The sequence below is a fragment of the Zingiber officinale genome, chromosome 8A, assembly GCF_018446385.1.
Source record: "Zingiber officinale cultivar Zhangliang chromosome 8A, Zo_v1.1, whole genome shotgun sequence".
NCBI lineage: Eukaryota > Viridiplantae > Streptophyta > Magnoliopsida > Zingiberales > Zingiberaceae > Zingiber > Zingiber officinale.
The window spans coordinates 131,262,025-131,287,899 of record NC_056000.1 but is presented as its reverse complement, the minus strand read 5'-3'; the positions used below and the strand labels follow the sequence as shown (position 1 = coordinate 131,287,899).

Here is a 25,875-nt window from a genome sequence, read left to right as displayed (position 1 = left end):
CTCCCCCTTTGATCACATTAAATATGGTACTTTGAATTAATTTTGAAAAATCTAAATTTAAAGTCTAAGGGAAAACAAAAAAAAAAAATGAAAGGTTAAGCTTCAAAAACTTTGGTTTTTAAAAAAAAATTGAAAAAAGACTCCTTTAATTATTGATAAATTTAACAAGGGTTGAAAAGAAAAAAAAAATATTTTCACAAAAAGTTAAAATCAAATTTTAGAAAAAATTTGTACTTTGATAACTAATTCATAGAAAATTTTCTAGCAGAATTTTTTTTAAAAATTGTTTAGATAAAATTTTACAGAAAAATAAGTTTGTTAAAATAACTCTAACAAATATGATTTTTATTAAATAAATTTTAACGATCAAAATTTTTCTAACATAAATTTTAAAATATAATTTAAAGTATTAGTTAAGTGTTTCACAGTAAGTCAATTAAATATTTATTTCAATAATTTACTTTCAGGTTGTGACGAGACACTAGACCTTCTTGGTTATTAGAACAACAACCGCTTTCTATACAAAATCTTTTAAAGAAATTAAATATTTAATTTTCTTTCTGAAAGCCCTAAGTCCAAAAAAAAAATAGTCAATCTAAATATGATTTTGGAACCCAATATAGGTTCCTTCTTATTGGATTAATTAAAAATTTCAGAGAAATATATTTTCTAGATAATTTTCTAATTTTCCCTTGTAATATCTAAATTATCAATTTAATCTTTTATAGTTCTTGAAAGTTGAAGCAGACAAATTTAAACATGCAGAATTTTTTAAGTTTTCTATTTGATCCTTTAAATTTGCATTCTCAATTTTTAATTTTTCATTTTCAGTTTTAATCTTGTCGAGATTTTCTAATCGACAAGATATAACTAAGGTTGATTTTAACTCTTTATTTTTTTTTTCTAATTTACATTAATTTTTCGATAAGTGTTTTATAAACTAAAATAACTTATTAGGAGGAAGAGATCGTACTTGACTTACCTTATCGATCTAACAATCTAAAGCTTCCCTTGAAGTGTTGCTTTCTTCCTATGTCACTCCCCCTTCATCGATTCCCTTGATGCTCATTTTGGACAAGCTTGCTTCATCTTCGTCTTCTTGGTGACTTGCCACTAGCGCAAGTCCGACGAGGGCTTCGATCTTTGACTCGAACGACGTTTCGTCCCATGTCGCCTTTAAATTCTTGTGTCTTTTCTGGGTTGGTCTCTTGTCCGTACTTGTGTCCTTATTCTTGTCCTTGCTTTTTAGTTTAGAGCAATTGTATTTTACGTGTCCTTCTTCATTGCAGTGGTAGCATTTTACCTTTCCTTTTCTTCTCTTACCCTGCACTTGATTAAATTATTAGATTTAAATAATTTTTTAAATCTCCTTACCATTAACGTCATTTCGTCATCATCAAGTGATGTTTCAGAATCTGGTTCATCCAATCTTAGCTTTTAAGGCAATGTTTTGCCTTGATTCCTTCCTTAGACTTGCACATCTTAACTCATGAATTTCAAAAGTTGAAAAAAGTTCTTCTAAAGTACTTACATCTAAATTCTTAGAGATAAAATATGCATCTACTAAGGTCGACCATTCTGGAGTCCTAAGAAATGCGTTAAATGTGTACCTTAGCGAATCTCAGTTGATTACATTTTCTCTGAGATTCGTGAGTCCGGTGATGAGCTCCTTGATTCTTGAGTGGAGGTGTGCGACAGTTTCGCCTTCTTCTAATCGGAGGTTGTTGATATGGTTCCGAAGCAGGTTCCGTCTCGCTAGTTTTGCCTCTGAGGTCCCTTCGTATAGTTCCAAGAGTTTCTCTCGGAGCTCCTTGGCTGACTCGTAGGTTCTGATACGGTTGACTTCTTGAGGTGGTAAAACACTAAGTAGATGAAACTATGTTTTACGGTTCGTCACGAAGTTGGCTTGCTCCTTCTTCGTCCACTGATATTCTTCTTTGTTTTTTGGGACTATAAAATCATATTTCATAATTATTAATAATTCAAAATCTATTTTGAAAAATACCTCTATCTTTTTCTTCTAGCTTGCGAATTCCCCCTTGAACTTCGGTGGGTTAATACTTGGTCTGACCATCTCGTGTGCTTTATTAAACAATTAGTTCTCGTAAAGCGAACCCACTCTGAAACCACTTGTAGGACCCTGACGGCCGGTTAAAGCGGGGGTGAATAGCCCTACAAAGAAATGAAGCTTTCTCAAATTTTACAACTTAATGATAATCAGCACTTGCATAAAAAAATAAGAGACTTAAATAAAGAAAGGAAAATGCACAAACAATTTACTTGGTTACAACTGAGGAGGTTGTTAATTCAAGAAAGTTGAACGCTCACTAAATTCTCCTTTAGGCGGAGAAGCCTCTTTACAACAATTAAAACACTAGATTATAGAACAGAACTGAATAGAAATCAATCATAAGTATTATTCAAGCCTCTGGGACCAGGGTTGTATTTATAGCCCTGGTCGGGGCGCCTGGAAGGATTCCAGGCACCTCTAGGGGGATAAAAATTTATCCCCGCCGCAACGTAATGTGGCACGTTGTGTTTGGCTAATTTTTTCGGTTTGGGCCACTCGAAAGGGTTCCAGGCGCCTGGAATCCGAGTGCCTGGACCAAGTATGGGTGCCCCGGATAGGTCCAAGCACCTCAGACTTGGTCGGGGGGCACCTCGGACTTGGTCGAGTCGCGCCGGACTTGGTCGGGGTGCCCCAGATCAAAAAATTAACTTTTTATTGATTTCCAGTCCCGGTCTTCTTCTCCGCTTCCGCTCACATTGATCCGGGTCCTCAGCTCCGCTCGCTTGAGTGATCTCGACCATTCGGAATAGGGTTCACTCGAACCCAACTTCCGGCCTTCTCGAGCAATCTTCCGCTCCGGCTTCTTGTCCCTCGGAATGTCACGTGCCTCCTTCTCATCCGCTCGTGTATTCTTCTGTAGCACCTCATCCCTCGGAAGCACCGAACCTGTCAACTCTTTCCCGTGTCGTCCTTCTTGCTAGCCGCGTCTTTCGCTCAACTTCATGTGCTTCTAAGTTCATGCACACTTAGACACAGAGGTTAAAAACCAATAGGACCTAACCTGACTTAGTTGATCACATTAAAATTACCTTGAGGTATTAACACAAAGGACCTGAGTCATGGAGTAGGGGTCGTCGAAGGCTACGAACCGAATAAAACTGACCTTATCTTTATTTTTAGTTTTCGTTTCAATTATTTCTTACTTGTTTAATCTTATTCCACTGCGCTCTCACTTACAAAAGAAAAAAAAAAAAATTTTAAACACGTGATTCATCTCACCCTCCTATGTACATCGATCCTAATTAAAATACCCTACCGTTTTGTTGATTAATCGATTTGTTCTTCCATGAATTAATTATTGTCTCAACAAGTTCTCCGACAAGACCATTGATGTCACCATAAGGTGTTGGAATTAGGGGTGCAAATGAGTCTAACGGTTCATGAGTGACTCGGTTAAAGCTAAATTCAACCTCGGAGTTGACTGAGCTTGAGCCGAACTCGAGCCGTCTTATTTAATATTCGAGCCGATCTTGAGCGCACTTAATATTATCTTGATGACACGTAGACTATATATACTATATTATTTTTATTTATTTATGTAAATATTGGATAATTTAGTACATCAAATAATTAATGATAAGTATTAGGTAAAATCTTAAAATTTAACCATTGAAGAATCAAACCATTATTATTGTTTGATTTACAATATAAAAAAAATCACTCTAATATTACTTCTATTTTAGTTCTGGGTCGAACTTGAGGTCGAAAGCTTGATTTTATGTGACAAGATGCTTGAGCTCAAATTTGCAAGATCAATAGAGTTGGGATTAACTCGAGCTTGGCTTGGCTCGATTAGGACCCTAATAGGAACAAGGCCGCCAGCTAGGAGTCGTCGGACAGTTCAAATCTCCTGTTCCCAAATTTTTCTGTCCCTGTGTCTCCTGCCGATCCGACAGACCAGATTATATCTCAAGACATCATAGTATCTTTAAGATGTGTGCAATATCATCGTGATGTGCAAGGTATCCTTGAAATATAATCTGATCCATTCGATCGGCAAGAGGACACGGGGACAGAGAAATTTGGAAATAGAGGATTTGAACTGTCGTCGGATGGGCCGGGCTCAGTATGGTCCAACTTGACGTCATGACCGAGCCCAACTCGAGTTCTGCAGGTTATCGTCCGCATAAAGCTTTTGGCTGGTTGCTAGCGGCACCGAGCCGTTGGAGACATTTCGCCGGCGAAGATGGCGGCGAGGAGTATCCTTGAACCACTGGAGATCTGCTTCTCCGATCTTCAACTCATGTCTTCGCATTCTCCTCAACTCTCCCCAGCAGAGCTATCGCGGATCGAATCGCTCACTGCTGCGGTCATGCAAGCCCTAGGGCCCTCTGGGCCCGGCCTTCTCGTTATCACCGGCGTGCCCAGAGCTCCTGGTCTCCGCAGAGACCTTCTTCCCCTCGCTCGAAAGATCGCCCTCCTCGGCCGCAAGGACCGCGCTCGCGTCCTCAAGGTACATCGCTTTATCAGCAGCCTTGTGTCGACACATTGTTTTGTTCTCCATAGCTTGTCGTTTTAGAGTCCTTAAATTTTTAAACAAAGTTTCGGCCAAGAATTTATTAGCCATGTTTGATCTCGGTGGTTTTAAGCTGTTCCTAATGGGGGAAAACAACTGTACTACTTTCTTGCTAATCTTTTGTGACCGTGGTTACTGAATATCTACAGGATCATAGCTTGGGCAGTGATGTTCCCTTAAAGAATCCTAATAGAAACGTGTCATCCTGCGCTTTGCAGTTGACGTATTCACAAAATCTAAATTCTCAATTATCATCAACTACTCTGAAAAGTGCAGTAGAAAACCATTACAGTGGAGAAGGATATCCTGTTAATGATTGTTTTGATAATCTTGATGTGGAGTTTAAGAACCTTGGAACCACTTTCAAAGAACTTGGTCTTTGCATGATGGAACTTGGTATTCAACTAGCAGAAGTTTGTGATAGAGCCATTGGTTACACAGAGTTAAAACAAAGCATCATTGATGGCAGTGCAAAAGGGCGTCTCATTCATTATCATTCTGCCATAGATAACATTATTCTCAAAGAAACAAACACAAGGAAAAAAGAGTTCAAAAGAAAAACTCAACAAGCTGAGAATGGTATTTTTCCTTCAAACAGATGTACAATGCAAAGATATCCTAAAGAAAGGATTAGCAAGTCTATATCCAATCTGTGGCAGCAATGGCACTATGATTATGGAATTTTCACTGTTCTAACATCACCATTGTTTATGGTTTCCTGTCAGGCAGAAGATTGCAGTCATATTTCATGCTGTCAGCAGTCTTCTTCACCAGATGCACATGCATATCTCCAGTTGTTTGATATAAAGAAGAATATAATCTATTTTGTGAGATCCCCACCTGAGAGTTTCATCGTTCAGGTAGGGGAAGCAGCTGATATATTGACTAGAGGTAAGCTTTGTTCCACACTTCACTCTGTCAGTAGGCCTACTGACATTCAGAACTTGAGCAGGGAGACTTTTGTTGTGTTCCTGCAGCCAGCTTGGGACAAAGTTTTGTCCTCTTCTGAATTTCCTTGCCTAGACGAAACAAGCAATCAGGTAGAAAGACTTGCAAGAAATGTCAGCTCTGTACCCAAGGAAGAAAATGCTCCTACAAGACCTACCATCAGTGATTCTGAGGATGCACCAGAATTAATGCAAGAGATACTAGAGAAGATACCACCTCTATCTATTCGATATAAAAAAGAAATGACCTTTGCAGAGTTTTCCCGTGAGACTACCAAGCAATACTATAGCAGCAGCGGCACTCAGTCAACAAGATAGTAACATTTTGTGCAGCCTTTGTTCTCCTTAACATCAGTGTGAAGTCCTTTAGCGATCATCTTCAAGGTACTCTGGATTACTGCCACCATCTTTGTATTTTATCAACTAATTCTCATATATGAATTTTTAGATTCCGAGTAAATGAAGTTTTTATTGGAACAATAGACTTGTTGAGAGCAATATGAATTCATTAAGTGTCCCCTATCTGCTATGCCACCAGATCATTGCATGATTCATCCACGTATGTTGTTTGTGCAAAATATGAATCTTTATGCGAGAATCTTCAGTGACCAGTGAGTAAAACTGATAAATCTTTTAATAGAGTGCAAAATTGTCATTGATTATTTGTATTCATCTGACTCTCTTCGTTTCGACAAAGTTGTGATTCGCCAAACAAACAAAATAAACAAAACGAAGATAACATTAATCGTTTTCTTTTCTCTGCGAGAAAAGTTAATTCTAACTTGTGAAACTAAACACTTAAGGATGAATTTCTAGGCCATTGAGTGTTATAGTTAGGTAGGTTTCACTAGTTACTGAAGTATTGTTTTCTATCGAGGAGAGTACTTCTGGATGCTCAGAACGTGTCTTTCGTTTAATGTACCTTCCTTACTGAAATAATATCAATATTTTTGGTCTGATCAACAGGGTAACCACATGCTTAAACTTCAATGTCAACCTATTATCATTTGCCCTTTTTCAACTTACAAAATATTTGGTTCTGGCAAATGTAGAGTCTCTTAGTTTTCCAGTTGACCTAGTTAAAATTCTGAATCAACCTGGATTTTGAAGTGTTTTTTCCCTATGTTCTATATTTCTCTTATTTCAGAGCACTGAATATATTTAATATTATTGCTTTGGCATCCTGCAGGTTCTCTCAGCATCGTATTGTCATGGGTACTCTCACCTCTAAAGTCCCAAGTTAAAGGCTACTCTCCTCTGCAGCACGATCTGCGAAGAGGCCATGGGTTGGGGTAATCTAGTGCCAGTTTTGATGGCTCAGTTCCATCGATGCCTGACATGGGGAGCTGCTTAAACTCAATAGGATATTTCTTTAAATATTTCTAAATCCCAAATCTCCACCATCTTAATTCTTAAAAGGTGGAGATCTTAAATGGTGTAGATGGGGATATTAAAAATCATCGGGTTTTATCCGATGATTTTTTTTTAAAAAAAAAAACCAATAATGCGCCGGCACTCTCGTGGGTGGGCCCTGCTACAGGCGCACCCCAATGTGCGGCCGTTATTTTTATTTTAATTATTTTTAGATAAAATATACTAAATGAAAAAAATAAAAAATTTAATTAATTTTATTTAAATGTAAAATTAAATAGAAATTAATAAAATGATAATGGGATCTATAAATATTAGTTGGTGTGAGATATTTAATTGTTAAATTTGAAATATTTGAAAGTGAGATATTTAATGGTGGGATTCATAAATATTGATTATGTAATTTGAATATTTGAGAAATATTTGATTATATAATTTGAATATTTGAGAAGTAGAATATTTGATTGATGATGTGTATGTAGAATCATAAATATTTAAATATTGAGGAAAAATATTTGATCCATAAGTATGCACAATAAGATTGAATATTTTTTAAAAATGTCTATCATCCTCATGTCTATATTTATCATCAATTAAATATTTTAAATATTTTATTTTTTATAATCAAATATTTCACCAACTAAATATTTATAAATTTCATCTATCAAATATCTTATTTTAATATTTCTCAAATTTCGTAATTAAATCTCTCATCAACTAAATAATTATGAATTTTATTATTATTTTATTAATTTATATTGAATTTTATATTTAAATAAAATTAATTATATTTTCAAAAGTTTATTTAATATATTTTGTCTGAAAAATTGCAGCACACCGTGATGGACTGCTGCAAGCCCACGCGCGTGCTGCATTCTTAGTTTTTTTTATTTAACCAAAAAAAAAAATACCGGTTAAATAATTATGAATTTTATTATTATTTTATTAATTTATATTGAATTTTATATTTAAATAAAATTAATTATATTTTCAAAAGTTTATTTAATATATTTTGTCTGAAAAATTGCAGCACACCGTGATGGACTGCTGCAAGCCCACGCGCGTGCTGCATTCTTAGTTTTTTTTATTTAACCAAAAAAAAATACCGGTTAAATAATTATGAATTTTATTATTATTTTATTAATTTATATTGAATTTTATATTTAAATAAAATTAATTATATTTTCAAAAGTTTATTTAATATATTTTGTCTGAAAAATTGCAGCACACCGTGATGGACTGCTGCAAGCCCACGCGCGTGCTGCATTCTTAGTTTTTTTTATTTAACCAAAAAAAAATACCGGTTAAAAAGTTTAGCCTCCTATTTTTTTTTAATAGTGGTATAATTGAGCTGAGTCGAGTTAAATTTATTTATAATCGAACAGAGTTTAAATTTTATTTAATCAACATATTCATAACTCACGAGCTTATTTGATCTTATATTGAGTTTAAACAAGTTTGATAAATATAAATTATAAATTTAAATATTTATTAAAAATTAAATTATATATTTAAAAAATTATAATATTTTTATTAAAATTTATAATTTTATTTAATAAATAAATTTAATATAGTTGTTTCATAAATAGAATATAACATTTATAAATTCAATATCAAAAGTATTATATTTTTTATTTAAAAATTGATTAATGAGTTTAACAAATATGTTCACAAGTTAATATTATGAACCTTGAACTTAATTTATTTATCTTAACTAGTATCATTAAACGAATTCAAATTAATTTTTATCGAATCGAATTTCAAAAAATTCATGAGTGACTTGATTCATTTATACCTCCAATTTTTAATATAATCACTTCCATTAGTTTAGGAATATTTGAAAAAAATATGGACGCCGAGCATTGTCATTGATAATATCCACAATCAGTATTTAGTTAAAGAAAAATATTTACCTTTTTTTTCAGCAATAACATTTTTGATATTAGATTGGGAATCCTTAAAGATTCAGCAATATATTGGCCTCTTTCTCTATTAAATTTCTCGAACATTTACAAGTACAACACACTGTCTTTTGTGGATGGTTTGCTATTGTGAATAGGCGGGACATGGAATCGTAGTGTGGATTGCGGAAGGAAAAGCTATCGAGTATCACAGGACGGTCGCAGATCAGGAACACTACAATTTCCTCCCCCGTGTCGTCCCCAACTGTATGCTCTCTTTCTGTCAATTTTTCTCTGCATTTCTCCATCAAAATTCCCAAATTTCCTGTTTGTTTAGTCCCCTAAAAGTTCAAACCGAGTCCTTTCTTTAACGAATTTTTCTTTAATTTCTCCATTTTCTCCTCATTGTCACCTAGTTCATCCAATAATGTCGATGCATCTAGTTTAGGTAAGTCCAAACTCTTTTCCCATGATACATGAAGACACAAAGAGCTATTTTCTTCTTAATTTCGTCAGTTTATTGAAATTAATAGCAAATGTACACTCATCATTTGTATTTTCATAGAAGAGCGCTCCATTTTTAATTAAAGTCAAACAAACACCCTTTCCGTATACTTAATCCTTCCATTATCTGCCCCAGGATTATGATACAGTGACAGAGCATCCAAATTGTTATCCAGGTACGGTTAAAGCTCTAATTATGATAAATTTATAAAAAAAATTTCTTCAAATGAGAGATGCAATTAAAAGATACTAAGTTCCTAGGCTGTCTACTACGAGCACTTCCTGATTTATCCTAATGACCAGTGAGAAATTTTCGTAAAATCAAATTAATCACCCCAAATTCGATATTACCCAACCTGATTAATTATTTTTTTTAATCCTTACATATCTAATCATTATAAAAGCTAACATCTACAATTATAAAAGCTAGCATCTAATTTTCACAATGAAAGAAACTAATATCTAACTTCTATAACAATAATTTTATATTATTTTAATTTTAATTTTAATTTTTTAAATAATAACTTGATTAAAATAATATTTCAACAATCAAATGAAACATAGAAATTTCATAACACTAAGTTACATTTCAAATGAACATAATTTAATTATAATCAAATGCGTAAAAAATTAATATGTAATTTTTATAATGTATAACAACTACTTGATACACTATAACTTTTACATATTATAGAAACTATCCAATAGATATTTTCAAGATAAACCCCGTTATTTTTTGTTTTTTTAGTGGGGTGCTCATTTGATTTATTTTTTAGAAAAAAGGAATGCCAATATGATATTTCTGTTTGATTTTTTCCGTCTTATTATGCTTGAGCTTATAAACCTACCTTTACTCCCAACATCCTGCTACTAGGCATAGTCATGTAGGTGATTCCACTTGTCCTGGCTCCAGAGATAGAGTTGAAGCTCAAACTACCATGATTGTATCTTATGGCTACAATCACATAAAGATCCTTTTAATACATTTTGTCTTAAGACTTGCCGTAGATTAAGAGGCTAGCAACAAACACTTTCTTTAATAGTTGATGACTATATGATTGAAATAAAAAGATCAAAATCTATATCTGCCTCATGGAGATTTGCTAAAGACTTTCAAGTTTATACTTGTTATGGTTGGTTATTATGAGACAATTAAATAAGTCGACACCTCTTTGATAACATTTTAAAATTTATTTGGTTGATTTAGATTAATTTGCAATTTATTCTTAACCATTTTTGAAAAAAAAACAATGAAATAAATGAAAATCCAGTCAAATTCAAAGCTTGAATGACAGAATGCTACTCTATCTAAACACCCAACTCCTCGTTGGAAGGCAAATGCTAAAAATTCTTTGAAATTAAATTCACTAACCTTGATCAACCAATTTCAGTAGCTAGTCTAGTTGAATAATCTTATATCTCTAACACTGTTTGAAGCTTGTGAACAAGTTTATGTTTGTTCATCTTTTGATGATCATTTGATCCATCTAGTATCATAATTGAACCATAAAAGAAAATCGGTTCTCATGAGGCCGGATCATCTCCTCTGCCCATTCTGTACCCTAAACAAACCCTAGATGCTGTCCAAATCCTCTCTTTTACAAACAAATGTGTGTCCTAATAGTGAATGCAACCACACGCCGAACAGATAAAAAACAGCAATCATCTTCAGGAAGCGAATAAAAAGAAGAATGAAACAGACTTGAGCTCAAACAACCAATTGGTATAGTGGAAAGCCCATAAGCAGCCGATTCAAGAATAACAAAACAAAATGGAAAGCAGAAAGACTTGTAAATTCTACTTTGTCTGACCTTGAAATCATAACGATAGCAGAACCTTAAATTAACTAACATGGATCTAGCGCTGCAGCCACCTCCATTAATCGAACAAACTAAAGCCCATATCCTGCAATAAGAAAAACATAAAATGAGAAACGAACAATTTTAAAAAAGCAACGATGAAATCAGATAAAATTTACATTAAAAACGTATTTTGGCGACGAGAATCGAGAAAGAAAAAAAACCCACAAATTTATGTCAGAAACGAAAATTTGCAGGAGGGAGAGAGAGGGAATTTCACCTCGTCGGATTCCTCTTTCTCCTCCACCTTCTCCTCCTTCTTAGGTTCCTCTGCAGCTGGGGCGCCGCTCGCGCCGCCACTAGCTGGGGCGGCGACCCCGATAGCAGCCACAGAGCCACCGGAGGGCACGGAAGCGAACTTCTCCCGGCCAGCAGCGATGACTTCCGTTATGTCCTTGCCCTTGACTTCCGCGAGGAAGTGGTTGATCCTCTTATCCTCTGCCTCCGCTCCCACTACAAGCAAGAAACAAGGATCACCGAAATGAAACCAAGATAAATATGAGAGGGAAGAGAGTTCGACCTGATTCAAGGATGGATCTTATATCATCGGCGGAGGGGTTGGGGTTGCCGCCGAGGACGGCGAGGAGATAAGCCGCCACAATTTTCATCTTCGCTTCGAGATTTGCAGACGACGATGCCGCTGTTGCAAGGTCTCGGACCTCTCGGTGATGAGTGCGTAGAAGGATGTGGTTCGGCTTACTTCCAATTTGTATCTTATCAAAACCCTAGGGTTGGGTCCATTGTGACTGCAGGGAGATGTAGCTAAACGTATTCCAATCTAATGATTGAATTATTTTAAAAACAATTTTTATTATCTAAAATATGTTTTTCTATAACATTTATCGATGGGGAATGTGATAAATTAGTGCGCCTGAAAATTAGAATCCCTCACTTTAGTGGCCTTGAATGATTCTAAACGTTTCATGTTAAAGTCGCGTTATAATGGCACTGTAGATTTAACGCGGCATTGTAGATGTCCCTTTTTTGTTCATCACTTGAATGTGTTCAAGCCTTTATGGGGTGGGTCAGGGTTGGCCCACCCCATGTGTATATATATAATTTTTTACTTTTTATTTATTAAAAAAATTATAAATTTTAAAATTAAAAAGGTAATAAAATGGTTAGTTTTTTAAAGGCTATTTTTTAATGACTAGTTCGAAATTTCATTTATAAATATCCATCAATATGTACACATATTTTCATTCCAACTCACTACTCTTTCAATTCTACTGTTTAAATTCTCTTCCCATCTATTTTTTCAAGTTCTTACCATCCTATTTTCTATCTGAAATGGATGAAAATAATAGGGTATTTTTTACAAATTTCTTGAATTCTACAAACAACTCGCAAGAATATTCATCTTCCCAAAATCCACAAATTCCACCAAATCATCAATACTCATATCCATTTCCCAATATATCGTTTCCTCCACAAAATCTTCAAAATTTCCAAGGTTTTGGAAATTCTATGAATCATCTGAATTATGCTCCTCAAGGTCCATATCAACCGCTTCCAACCGAATATTGGCAAAACATGAGTCATCCGTATTTCACGTCGTCGGTTGTTAATGGTATGGTACCCCCACACACAACTGGTATGTCTTTCACTCCGATGTCGAATGAACCTGCAACTCCGACTTTTGTTCCGGAGACTCCACTTTCCGACCGTGAATCCCCAATTGCGGTGGTCAATTTAGAAAAGATGGTTTCAAATGCTGAGGGTACAAGAAAGCGTTCATGTTTGACAGGGTCTTAGCGAGAAGTTTTGTCACTATCAGTGATGATCCAATAATCGGCAATGATCAAAAGGCGGATGCTTTTTAGGGGCGGGTTACAAGCTACTACAATGAGAATCTTCCCCTACGTTCAAACACCAAAAGTGCAAATGTTATACGGTCACATTGGCACAATACAATCCAAAAGAAGGTATATCGATTCAACGCAAATTACAATAGTGTTTATAGTTCATATCGAAATGGTCATAGTGATGAAGATATATTGAGGTTTGTGTACGAAAAATATCGATCCGAAAACTGTAACAACCACCCTTCTTCTACTACTACTACACTCTAAGGATGACTGTTACTTGACTACTAACTCTACTTAACCGATATGATTAAAAATCACATGGAAACCCTACCGAAAAATTTCGACAGAGTCTCCCCTGTACCGGTGATCATACTCAACAATACATGCAATATATACTCAGCCACAAGCGGCTGGAACACATATCAATCAACCACGCAATTAAATAAGTATCAAACACACAAATGTCTACTTACGAAACTGAACTCATCCTACATGCAATCTAAACAGAATAATCTCAAATGACATGAACTTAAAATACAACTCAAATGTTTACAATAACTAAAATGCGGAAACTAAAATTAAAACTTCTTTCCTAGTCCCAAGGCTTCCATAGTCCTGGCATCACACATCCTTCGAACACCTCCTTGTCGCCTTCCTTTCTATATCTTTTCCTTTCCTGTATCTGCAGTAAGAGGAAGTGCAATCTATAAGCAAACTTTGATTAGTAAGCGCTATCTAACTCACAAAAACTCGATATGCATGTGAATATACTGAAAACTAAAACTGAATGCTTAAAAGGAAAACTACTCATGCTCATCTGCTAGTAAATAAACAAACATACTGAAGTGCTAAATATGTAAAGCTACTCATGCTCTTCTAATAACAAAGAACAGTAAACTAATCTAAATAACATGCTAGCATAAAAGTAAACTCAGCTTACTGATTTTAAAACAAAGTGAAACTTAATTCATATGTTCTAAAATTATCCTTTAATACTTTATAGTTATGTAAAACTTGCTTTACTTGTTCAAAAACTTATACTTATAATACTTTAAAATAATAATCAACTTCTTCTTGGGCCCGGCAACTGTACTTACTATGCGCGCATCCCTAACTAGACCCGAGATAGCTGGTCCTGAATCTAGTAGGATTTGCTAGGTTATCTAAACCTAGGGACCGACTATGGGAGCCCAGCCCAAGGACTACTGAGAGTCCTGCATACTAGGTTATCTAAACCTAGGGACCGACTATGGGAGCCCAGCCCAAGGACTACTGAAAGTTCAGTACAGTGTCATTGATAAAAGTAAAATACTTGTTATCTTTTAATACTTCTAATATATAATGCCTTGGCACTTTAATAAGCACCTTGTGTGCCAAAATCCCTAAAGTCTTGACTTTAGGATTTACTTAAAGCCGTGGTCTTTTCTTTCTTTTCTTTATCTTTCTTATACTTTCCTTATAAAAGAATGTTTCTTACAAAACTGAAATGTTTAAACAAATTCTAACACTGCAATGCTTAAACAAAATCTGCATACAAGTTTAAACAGAAATCTGCATATTAAGCTTAACTAAAATCTGCATATTAAGCTTATCTAATATCTGCATACTAAGCTTAACAAATCTGCATACTAAGCTTATCTAAATTCTGCATGCTATACTTATAAAAATCTGCATATCATACAAGCTTATACTATATCTAAAACTTGTTGGAATTAAAACCCTAAATCTTGCTACAACAGAGATAAAAGAAAGAGAGCAAAGAATGCATGCTACTCAATAATCTCTAGCTGTTCTAATGCTGTACAATGCAATCCGAAAGCATAGAAAGCAAAGAAACTCATGCTACTCTTAAGCTCATGCTCATACATGATAGTTGTAAAGGTAAGAATTCTAGAAATAACCCAAAAATACTGCCTCATGAGACATAGCTAGATCAACTCAATATATGTCACGTCTCAAGTATCCAGATTTCTACTGTGAAATTATTCATAATCAAATATGATCAATTTGCATGCTTCAACATGGTTGGATTGCTAGGAAGGCTAAAGTTCTAGCATATTGCATTCATCACTAAAACAAGTTTCTATTGAACTAAGATTTGTTTCCAACGGAACATCTGAGGGTGATGGCATTCAAACAAAACACTAATACATTAACACTAACATTTCTAGTTCAGCACTAATAAATGAGGTTTGCCGATTCTATCAGCACTAATATTCCAGGTAATGCAAAACAGAATCAATTCCATCTGTTATAAACAAGGAAACTATTAATCTAGCAGTACCAAAACCTTTCAACAATATCAACTAAAGACACTTCTAGCAACTAGCATATTAAGTTGTAAAGGAGAACTACATAACCAAACATTTCCAAAGTGAGCAATATACTTCATTCAGTCTAACAACTTAAGCAAGAAATCTAAATAAATAAACATCTAAATAAGCTCTTAACAAATTTACACAAGATCATAAATCTATCAACTATATCTCCATAAACAACTAAATCCCTTGCGAGGTCAATTCGGTAAACACAACCCCACATGCTCAATGAAATCAAAGATCTGTTCTAGCCTACTGAGTATTACCAATTGGTTCTAAAAGTAGGTGCAGGAAATTGCATATCATGGCAGCAAACCCATCCCACAAAAACCCTTCTATCTTCTTTATGTGATTCACAGAAATTCGAAAACAAAAGTAAACAGAGTCCGAAATCTAATCCAAATTCCTCTCTTATAACCCTAATGAAGCTCACGGCAGCAACATGGCAGCGAGTTCACAACATGCTTCAAAAATCAAAGATACAAAGAAACATCAATCGGAAATCCGGAACAACTCTTACCGCAGGTGAGTAGCAACTTACCTTCGTTTCCTTGACTTACAACCGAGAAGGAGGCTTCTAGGGCTTTCGGCGAGCTCGAAATCCCGACTCTTCTTCGTGCTCCCGACTCCTCCTCGTCGAGAAGAGCTTAAGGAGATGGAGGAACTCCTCGGGGAACCTTGGCCGACCGCCGGATCGAAGCCCTAGCTTCGCTGTCGCGCGCAGAAGGGAGGAGGAGGGGGAAAAAGGTTAGGTCACGGGTAATCAATCAAGCCCTAAGTTCTCCTCTTTTATAATCTCCATATTCTGTTAACTTGTTAAATAAATTTTCTTACCTTTTCTAAACAAAACCGACGGCTGGATCACTTAGTGGGCTGCGTTTTGCTTAAAGCCCAACTCGTGGGTTCGAATCCCAGCTGCAACCATTTTATTTCCTATTATTTTACTGTTCTTAACTACTACTTAAATATATATCGCTCCATATATGATTAACAAAACACCCGTAGACCAGATGGTTGGGCTGAGTTCGTTAAGACTTGGATTCGGGTCCGTGATTTTGGGTTCAAAACCCGGCTTCAACATATATTATTATTATTTTTTTTAAACTTCTTCCTCTTGGTAAAAATACCAAACAAACTCCAAAAATTTCATAAAATTACTCTAAAAATTTCTAAAAATCTCTAGAATTTTTCTAAAGTATTTCTAGATTTTAATAAGGTCCTTTAGGACTCCAAATCATGAAATTTGGGGTGTTACAAAAACAATGGCGTTGCATTCAATCTCGAACATGTGTGGAGAATTGTCAAAGACCGTCTAATATTTACTGCATAGTTCGCTGATCACTTTGTGGCCACAAAGAAGACGAGGATCTCAGAGTCGGGAGCAAGCAACACCTCCTCCAACCAAGATGTGAGTATAGACCTGGATTATGAATATACTCGTCCAATGGGACAAAAGGTAGCAACACCTCCTTCAACATATATTATTATTATTTTTTTTAAACTTATTCCTCTTGGTAAAAATACCAAACGAACTCCAAAAATTTCATAAAAATACTCTAAAAATTTCTAGAATTTTTCTAAAGCATTTCTAGATTTTAATAAGGTCCTTTAGGACTCCAAATCATGAAATTTGGGGTGTTACAAAAACAATGGCGTTGCATTCAATCTCGAACATATGTGGAGAATTGTCAAATACCGTCTAATGTTTACTCCATAGTTCGCTAATCACTTTGTGGCCACAAAGAAGACGAGGATCTCAGAGTCGGGAGCAAGCAACACCTCCTCCACCAAGATGTGAGTATAGACCTGGATTATGAATATACTCGTCCAATGGGACAAAAGGCGGCAAAAAGAAAGGGAAAAGACAAAGTAAAATCGACCATGGAGGATCTGACAGTAAACTACAATAATATTATCACAAAGTTCACTGAGTACACAAGAATGAAGAAGTCCGAAATCAATTTGAAACAAAAACAACTCAAAATAGAGGAGATTAAGGCAAAAGTTGCATTGTCCAAATCTGAAGCTAAGAATCGTTGCTTGAGGTTGAAGGAGTACGAAATATTGAACAAAGACACCTCGCAGATGACAAAGAAGTAGCTTATCATACATGAATATCTATGCCAGGATATTAGGTTGAGATGGAATATCTAAATTGTTTACTCAACGTTCATTTTCTAATATTATTATATTTTCTAGTGATTGTAATTTTTAATTATTGTATTTCTCATTTCGATTAATGTGATTTTTAATTATTATAATTTTATAAAATAGTCGTTATAAACAAGTCTTGGAAACTAGCTATTACAACTAGCTGTTGAAAACTAGTCGTTGTAAACTAGGTGTTACAAACTTACCGTTGCAAACTAACCATTTTAAATTAGCCGTTGAAACGTGACGTTGCAAACTAGTCGTTGCATGAGAAAAATAATATATATAGACACATTCTGCTACAAGATTTTCGTTCGACTATCATACCATTTCTCAAACACATATACTAAAACGTGTTTCCCCCAAAAATATCTCATTCTACAGGCGCTCTAGATCAAGTTCCAACTCGACAAGCGAAGACGAAGTCCATGTTGAAATCAATGAGCAAGCTTATGATCCGGGTGAAGAACTGACTTATAGAAGCATATCAAAGGAGGGGCACGCGCAGAAGAAGGTTTGTCCAAAGAAATCGTGAAGTCGGGCATCAGAGACTCGTCAATGATTATTTCTCTATAACCCCGGTGTATCATGATGAAATATTTCGAAGACGATTTCGAATGCGAATAGAGTTATTCCTCCGCATAGTGAATGCATTAGAGAATCATTCAGCATTTTTTCAATATAGGGACGATGTTGTACAAAGAAAAGGATTGTCACCACTACAAAAATGCACCGTCGTGATTTGTCAACTGGCTTACGGAGTCCCTACCGATCATCTTGACAAGTACCTACGTATGGGTGAATCAACTGTCATCAAGTGCCTTTTCAAGTTCTACGAATACGTGGTTGAAATATTTGGTGATAGGTACTTGAGAAGGCCAAATGTTGATGATGTTCAACGTCTTCTTCAAATGCATGATGAAAGACATGACTTCCCTGGCATGCTAGGTAGCCTTGATTGTATGCACTGGAAATGAAAAAATTGTCCAGTTGCTTGGAAATGTCAATTTACAAGGGGACATGGGTCACCAACAATCGTACTTGAAGCTGTCGCGATGACTTGTGGATATGGCATGCATTTTTTTGGGTCGCCGGTTCACATAACGATATTAACGTGTTATATGAATCTCCCATATTCAACGTTTGCAAGGAAATATACCGGAGATTAATTTCACGGTGAACGACACTGCATATACGAAGGGTTATTATCTAATAGATTGAATATATCCCGAGTGGGCTACTTTTGTTAAGACTTTTCTTTGCCCGGAGGATCCCAAGAGGAAGTTGTTTAAGGAAAGACAGAAGTCTGCAAGAAAAGATGTTAAACGGGCATTTGAGATGCTCCAATCTCAATGGGCAATTGTTAGAGGTCAAACTCGTTATTGGTATAGAAAAAAGTTAAAACAAATCATGTTAGCATGCATTATTTTGCATAATATGATTGTTGAGGATGAGGGAGGTTATGTGACAAATTGGTACAACGATGAAGGTGACGAACCCGCATAACCTATTCATGGCTTAAACCGAGGATTTCAGGATTATCTTCGAACAAATTCTGAGCTACGTGACACTCAAATTCATCATCAACTTCGCATCGACTTAGTTGAACATATCTGGGGGTAATACAACAACAATCCGTGAATTAGTATTTCATATATTATTTTTAATTTCATAATTGTATGGTTTATTTAAGTTATTGTTACATTTCAATTCCATAATTACATGATAATTTAAAATAAATTTTGTTTTCCCAACTTTGTAATTTTAGCCCTCAGTTGTAATTTCGTTTTTCCAACTTTATAATTTTAGGCGCTCAGTTGTAATTTTATTTTCCCAACTTTATAATTTCGTTTTCCTAACATTGTAATTTCGTTTCCTCACAACCATATATTTTATTTAATAAATATATTTAAAAAATTAATATTTTTTTTAAAAAATAATAAAATTATATTTTTAAAAGTAATATTATTATTAAAAATAATAATAATAATTTAAATATTTTAAAACATATTTAAAATATATTTATTTAATATGATATAATTTTAAGAGGGTTGAGTGGATTGTGGGACCCATAAATAATGAGTGTTAATGTTAAAATGGATATGAGTGAAAGAAGGATATTGTTATAAGGGCATCCAAAGCGGTTAGAGCTCATTGAGAGCTCCTTCGTTATCACGTCTGCGCCACATCAAAAGTTAAAAACTTCATACCTCTTTCCACTATCAAAAAACCTCTGAACAACTCCTTCATAGGTCCCACACTTTTCACTATATATAATTTCTATTTCTCTTCCATATTTTATATTATACACCATTAAATTTTTATAAAATTTAAATTTATAAATTGCTAATATGAAACTTCATGATCCCATATTTTTTAAACCTCCAAACCATATATATGTTTTTCCTAATTAAAAAAACATCTCTAATATTATATTTAAATTAAAAAACTTATTTTAATTAAAAAAATAAAAAAAATGATGAAGAAGCGGCTCCATTTGTATGGAACCGCTTCTTGGCAAATGGGGAAAAAGCTCCCTCCCACTATGGGAGGGAGCTTCTTCCGTATTGTCACATCTGCAGTGGAAGGAGCTCCCACTGTGGATGCTCTAATGAGTATGTGACAGTGAGTCACATGCTTTTTGATAAGGTGGTGGGTATTATAACATTATAGCATTGTGGATGCCCTTAGTCGTGTAAATTAAGTACGGACGGTCAGTCGACCACCATATTAGTGTCTTTTATAATTTAGATGATTTAATTTCACTTAATTAATTTTAATAAATTTGAAACATAACTTATATACATTTAATTAATACGGTGTTATAATTATGAATTGGAGTTGTTATAATATTTATTTACCCAGTAAGTTAAAGATTGTCTATTTTCAAAATTAGTTGGGTTAAATTTAGACATCTAGATTATTAACATCATTTTATTTTTTAAGTTTGACATCAAATATCTAACTTACGTTCACTAATTTCGAAAGTGATCAGTCTGATCCCATGAAAACTTTTCATTTACTAATAGGATATACCAAAAATTATTGACAGAGATAATCTATTAGTCTAATATTCTTACATCCACCGTCTATTAAAATTATATATAATCTTATCCGAATGAAGGAAGTTAGAAAGACGGGAATGGGGTGGCCATTGACAGGAAGAAGACTTCGATAATCCTGCAAAACAAAACCAAGACCAGGGAAGAGATTCCTGATATTGGCCCTCCGACGCTTAAGTTAGAACAGGGGAAGAGAGTAAGAAAGTAGAGAATCGTAGAACTCAGAAATATTTTTCTTGCCTGTTCCTCATACCTGTAGACTCTTTTATACCTTTCTGGGTAACCTTTCGTCTTTTCTTATTTAATGATGTGGTTTAATGGCAAACAGAAGACATCTACATCTTGTCTTCTACATATTTAATAGCTGTCGTGTTCTCCTTTACTTTCTCTTCCCCTTATTAATGGTCTTTCCCTTCTATGCAGCTTTACTCCTTGCGTCGGATGGGGCAGTCCGTTATGAGTATAATGCCAATGTCGTACTCAAAGTCGGTCGAGCGACCCGATCGGCCTGTATTACCAGCTTGTTAGGCACGAGCTCCTGGCTGATTTGGTGAGTCAAATAATTAGTCTCATCTGGTCGATCATCTGGGCAACCGAACAGTGATCCCTCCGATTGGCCGAGACACCCACACTGATTGTACCTTGCTTACCCTTACGCGTTGACCTCTTTGACTTTCCTTCAACGTGACAATTGACTTGCGCCAAATAGACTCTTCTTATCGCCGCATCACAAGTCTCCCCTTTAAGTCTAGTCGAAGGAGAATGCAAGCCCGATTAACTGAACAAAATATGTTTTTAGTGAATTTGAGATCCGCTCGGCTCGAACGCTCCATTGTCCGATCGAATTATGCCCGATCTGCAATCATGGATCAGACCAATAGCCGATGTCGCTCAGCATCACTGTGCCAATGCAGGGTTCAATCCTGTGGCTCGTTCCTTGCGCTGATCGGGAAGATAAGTACAAACACTTGAAAAAATTCTTTTCCTCGAGTGAGCGTGGAGCAGGTTGATGTCATCCAAATATCTTGAAGACCGTACAAATCCTTGATGATTATGGTCGAGTACGAGATCATACCTTTTGTAATTAAGATTATTAAATGCATCCGATGACTGAATGTCACGTGTCGACTACTATCGTCGCATGCTTGATATGACAGGAGGATATTCGCATGTCCCGAGACGTGCATCGTTTCAAAATTAATGATCGGATCTATATCTAGGTTTTCGTGAAGCTACATCGGACGACTAAGGTCGATCGGCTACAGGGCTTATAAGCGTGCTTGCTTTGCCGTTTTCCGCACTTGGTGTTTTCTTCTTCGTTGCAGTTCCGTCTTCACGAAGGGGCATCAGTGCTGCCACCTCCTGTATTATACTGTTCATTATCGCAGAGATTATGAGAATCGGTATAAAAAGAAGAGTTATCTCAGTTGGTCAGATACGCTCACTTATGTTCATTTAGACTCACGTACGCTCCCTTATGTTACATTACCCGTGCCCACATGCATCCATATTCACTGTTCTATTGTTTATCTTTTTCTTTATTTTTTTTATTCGACTACTATTTTAACTTGCGCATCAGAATGACTGCGCCAAGAAATTCCCCTTAATTCTTGTTTTAACATTTCTATTTGTTCTATTTATGGTGTGCGCAAGAAGAATCGCTTGGTGTCATCACTCTCCCTCTGCTGTAAGTCCCACTTGCTAATCGCCGAGTCAGTTATGTTGCTACGAACACTGTGTTTCCCTTCTTAATTAGATAGATACTTCAATGTTGGATCAATGCGGACCTTTGCTTGGTCGGTATAAATTCCTGTAGTTTAGAAACACCTAAGCCAATTATAGAATCGAGAAAGAATTCTTACCAAGAAAGAATTGTGAAGGAATTGCAACGGACATAATTAGTTCGGGCTTTTCTTTATCAATTCCAAGAACATGTCTCCCTATGTTCAAATTTTCATTCCTACCGCTTCTCATGACGTTACTTGTGACGATCGAGAATTGGGCCGCATTGTCGTCGTGGCTGCTGCTGCTGTTGTTTCCAGTATGGGCGTTGGCGGAGGCGCTCAACGTCCTGTGGTGGCGGCCGTGGCGAATGGAGCGGGCGCTCCGGGAGCAGGGGCTCACCGGCACCGCCTACCGCTTCCTGTACGGAGACCTCAAGGAGATGAGACGCTTCCTAATGGAAGCGGTGTCGAAGCCCATGCCTCTCTCCCACGACATTGCTCTTCGCGTCGCTCCTTTCATCGCCCATAAAATTAGGGAATTCGGTGAGCGCCCTTCATCTCCATTGCCGCCTGCTCTTACGTCAAATAGCTAGAGGTAATTTTAATTCTTTTGTGTAGGTGGAACATCCTTTACTTGGTCAGGGCCCGTTCCCCGAGTGGCTCTGTTGGAGCCAGAGCTAGTGAAGGAAGTTTTCGTCAAGAAGTTTGATCAAGTAGCGCGACCAGGCTTGAGCGCCTACCAACGATACTTCGTCACAGGCATTTTCAGCTATGAAGGTGAGAAATGGTCCAAGCACAGGAAGATGTTAAATCCCGCTTTCCACTTGGAGAAGTTGAAGGTAATTAATCCTTCTCCATAGTCCATATCTTCGACCCAATGCTAGCTCCACAGTCTCTAACATTGGTTTTGTTGTCTCGCAGCAAATGTTGCCGGTATTCTGTAGCTGTTGCACGGACATGGTTGAGAAATGGGAGGGGATGGTTGGCCCAGAAGGGTCTTTCCAAGTAGATGTTTGGCCAGAGTTGCAAGACTTCACTGCAGATGTTATTTCTCGAACTGCATTCGGTAGCAACTACAAAGAAGGAAGGAAGATTTTCCAACTACAAACTGAGCAAACTGAGCTGATACTTCTAGCTTTGCAGTCTGTATATATCCCAGGTTTCAGGTGAATTCTATTCCTTGCCCATCCATATCTTGCGTTGAAGAAAGACCATTTCATCTACTCATCGATGCAATTCTGTCATGTAGATTCTTGCCTACACCGAAGAATAACAGAAGAAAAGCAATTCATAGGGAAGCCCGATCAATTCTAATAGGTATAATAAGGAAGAGGGAGGAGGCCATGAAGAAGGGTGAACCAACAAAACAGGATCTCTTGGGCTTGATGCTGGAGTCCAGCTCGAAACACGCCCAAGAAACGGGTGAAAAGAATGCAGGGATGACTTACGAAGACGTGATCGAGGAATGCAAGCTCTTTTACTTCGCCGGACAAGAAACGACGTCCATCTTAATAACCACCACGATGATCGTCTTGAGCATGCATCCCGACTGGCAAGTAAAAGCCAGAGAAGAAGTTCTGCAACTCTTTGGCAAAGACAAACCCGAATATAATGAACTGAGCAGTTTGAAGATTGTAAGTATCTAACTACACTTCTTAAGGATAGATATCGAACAGATGTAGCAGTTAACACTAAATTCCTGTGACAGATGACAATGATCCTGTATGAGGTTCTTAGGCTATACCCACCGGTTCCTGTGCTTGAAAGAAGAACTTTTAAGCCAGTACAGATAGGAAGCCTGTTGATTCCGTCAGGGGCAGTGCTCGTCCTGCCGACGGTGTTGATCCACCGAGATCCAAGTAACTGGGGGGATGACGCGGAGGAGTTCAATCCGATGCGATTCTCACAAGGGGTTTCCATGGCATTGAAAGAGCAGTATGCATTCTTCCCCTTTGGCGGGGGTCCTCGCATCTGTATCGGTCAGAATTTCGCAATGCTCGAAGCTAAGATGGCGCTCAGTGTGATTCTACAGAGGTTTTCTTTCGAATTTTCAGCGTCCTATGCCCATGCTCCCACCAGACGTTTCACCCTTCAACCTCAACATGGCGTTCCGTTGAAGCTTCACAGACTCGGAACAACCTAGCCCTACTCTTATGCACAAATTAAGCTTGCTCATAGAGATTTGTGCATGTGGGGTTGTGTGATTAGAGTGATAGGTTATGATCATAATTCATAATCTCCAATTTCCTTCTCAGTATTGTAGAAGCTAGTTTTCCTTAACAATAACAAGTGTGCATTTTGTGAAAAAAACTATCATATTAAACGATGGATCGCACTGCACCATCTTCTGAAAAATTTTCATTTCTGGAAATTGGAAACACAATATGTGTTTTGCTATTTGAGGAGCGTCAGAGACGGGGAATCATGGTGATAATTTAGGTCGAGCTAAGAATTATTACTCTGTCATTTAGTCTCTCTAAACTCTGTTTTCGTTGCATCATCGCCCTCTGCGGCTCCGCCTCTTGTCCTTTGGAAGCCATGGAGCAAGCACGCCAACGCCCGCATTGCGCTCACCTGCTCCCGCAGCGCCTCGATGTAGTCGGCCGTCTCCTCGAACAGGCTCTCCACGCCGAGGTCCTCGCCGCCGGGGACCAGCCGCTGCAGAGTCCTCACTCGAGCCTCCACCAGCTCCTCCTCTGGCTTTTCCACCCCCAACGACGACGCTGCCGCCTCGCACGTCGTCTCCTCTTTGTTGTCCAGAAGGCGACGGCGGAGGAGCTCGCGGCTCCAGTGGCGGCCGGGAGAGGAGCGGGCGAGTCCGACCTCGGCCGCCATCTTGATCCGCCGGCTCCGCTCGAGGAGGCCGGCGTCGGCTTTCCCATCGCCGTCCATGGATACACGTCGGTAATAGAGTAAATAGAAGGGAGACGAGGGCGAGGAGAGGTCAATTCTATATATAGCTGGGAATCTGGGACTCAGCGGCAAAGTTATAGTGGCGACGGCATGCAGAGGGAGAGGAGCGGGACCGCTATAGCAGCTACGGCGAGTGGGAGGGGACCGAACAGATCGCCATTGTTCTGAGGCCGTGAGCGAACAGTTTGTGCGGGGGACATTTTGCGCCGATTAAAATGCCTGGTCTCTGCTTTTGCCGGGGGGAGGCCACTGGCGACGCTCTCCGCTGTCGGCCTGGCTCACCAGCTGGGCTTCATCTCTCTTTAGTTTAATCGTTTTCAGAGAAACCAAACTGGACTCCTCACGCCATGAAAATATTCTAGTGTTTCATTGAATGTAACAGTATTTATTAGCTAAGTTTTTTTTATTGATACGGTGCATGTTGGTGGGATCAGTAAGATGATATGATCATGGGTCAAGATTACAAGAGGGTCAAGAGTCAAGCTGACCTGGAGATTAGGAAAGTCAGAAGTCAAGCTTACGTGGCCAGAGTCAAAGTCTTAGAGGACGGGACGGTCAAAGGAGGGGATTATAAGCCGGACAAGGACCAGCTCGGATAGTAGACAAGGACCGGACCCGCGAGCCAGATATAGCTGAGGACTGGGCCTACAAGTCAATTGAAGGTAAAGGAAAGAAGGCTCCTAGAGCAGAATAAGTTCAACGAACAGACCGGGCGTGCAGGTCGGGACGTG

The 25,875-nt window shown here is 37.3% G+C and overlaps 4 protein-coding genes across 5 annotated transcripts; 2 read left to right on the top strand and 2 right to left on the bottom strand.

Annotated features, from left to right (window-relative positions):
• Positions 1-4,186: 4,186 nt before the first annotated feature.
• LOC122010270 lies at positions 4,187-7,135 on the top strand. 2 transcript variants are annotated; one of them, XM_042566749.1, is made up of 3 exons: positions 4,187-4,523; positions 5,312-5,917; positions 6,723-7,135. In XM_042566749.1, the coding sequence occupies exons 1-2, from the start codon at positions 4,257-4,259 to the stop codon at positions 5,849-5,851; spliced, it is 807 nt and encodes a 268-aa protein (XP_042422683.1). In that variant the 5' UTR covers positions 4,187-4,256; the 3' UTR covers positions 5,852-5,917; positions 6,723-7,135. The 2 variants fall into 2 exon arrangements, with proteins under 2 accessions (XP_042422683.1, XP_042422682.1); XM_042566748.1 differs by having other exon boundaries at positions 4,736-5,917.
• A 3,876-nt stretch (positions 7,136-11,011) lies between these two features.
• LOC122010269 (60S acidic ribosomal protein P2B-like) lies at positions 11,012-11,855 on the bottom strand. Its single transcript, XM_042566747.1, has 3 exons — positions 11,689-11,855; positions 11,389-11,621; positions 11,012-11,214 (listed from the first exon to the last, which is right to left on the bottom strand). The coding sequence occupies exons 1-3, from the start codon at positions 11,774-11,776 to the stop codon at positions 11,188-11,190; spliced, it is 348 nt and encodes a 115-aa protein (XP_042422681.1). The 5' UTR covers positions 11,777-11,855; the 3' UTR covers positions 11,012-11,187.
• Positions 11,856-22,479: 10,624 nt separating this feature from the next.
• Positions 22,480-24,374, top strand: LOC122011260 (cytochrome P450 72A397-like). The gene is made up of 5 exons (XM_042567653.1): positions 22,480-22,774; positions 22,850-23,070; positions 23,153-23,397; positions 23,481-23,865; positions 23,940-24,374. The coding sequence occupies exons 1-5, from the start codon at positions 22,480-22,482 to the stop codon at positions 24,372-24,374; spliced, it is 1,581 nt and encodes a 526-aa protein (XP_042423587.1).
• Positions 24,375-24,576: 202 nt separating this feature from the next.
• LOC122012889 (transcription factor PAR2-like) lies at positions 24,577-25,473 on the bottom strand. Its single transcript, XM_042569550.1, has one exon. The coding sequence runs from the start codon at positions 25,121-25,123 to the stop codon at positions 24,695-24,697; it is 429 nt and encodes a 142-aa protein (XP_042425484.1). The 5' UTR covers positions 25,124-25,473; the 3' UTR covers positions 24,577-24,694.
• Positions 25,474-25,875: the final 402 nt, after the last annotated feature.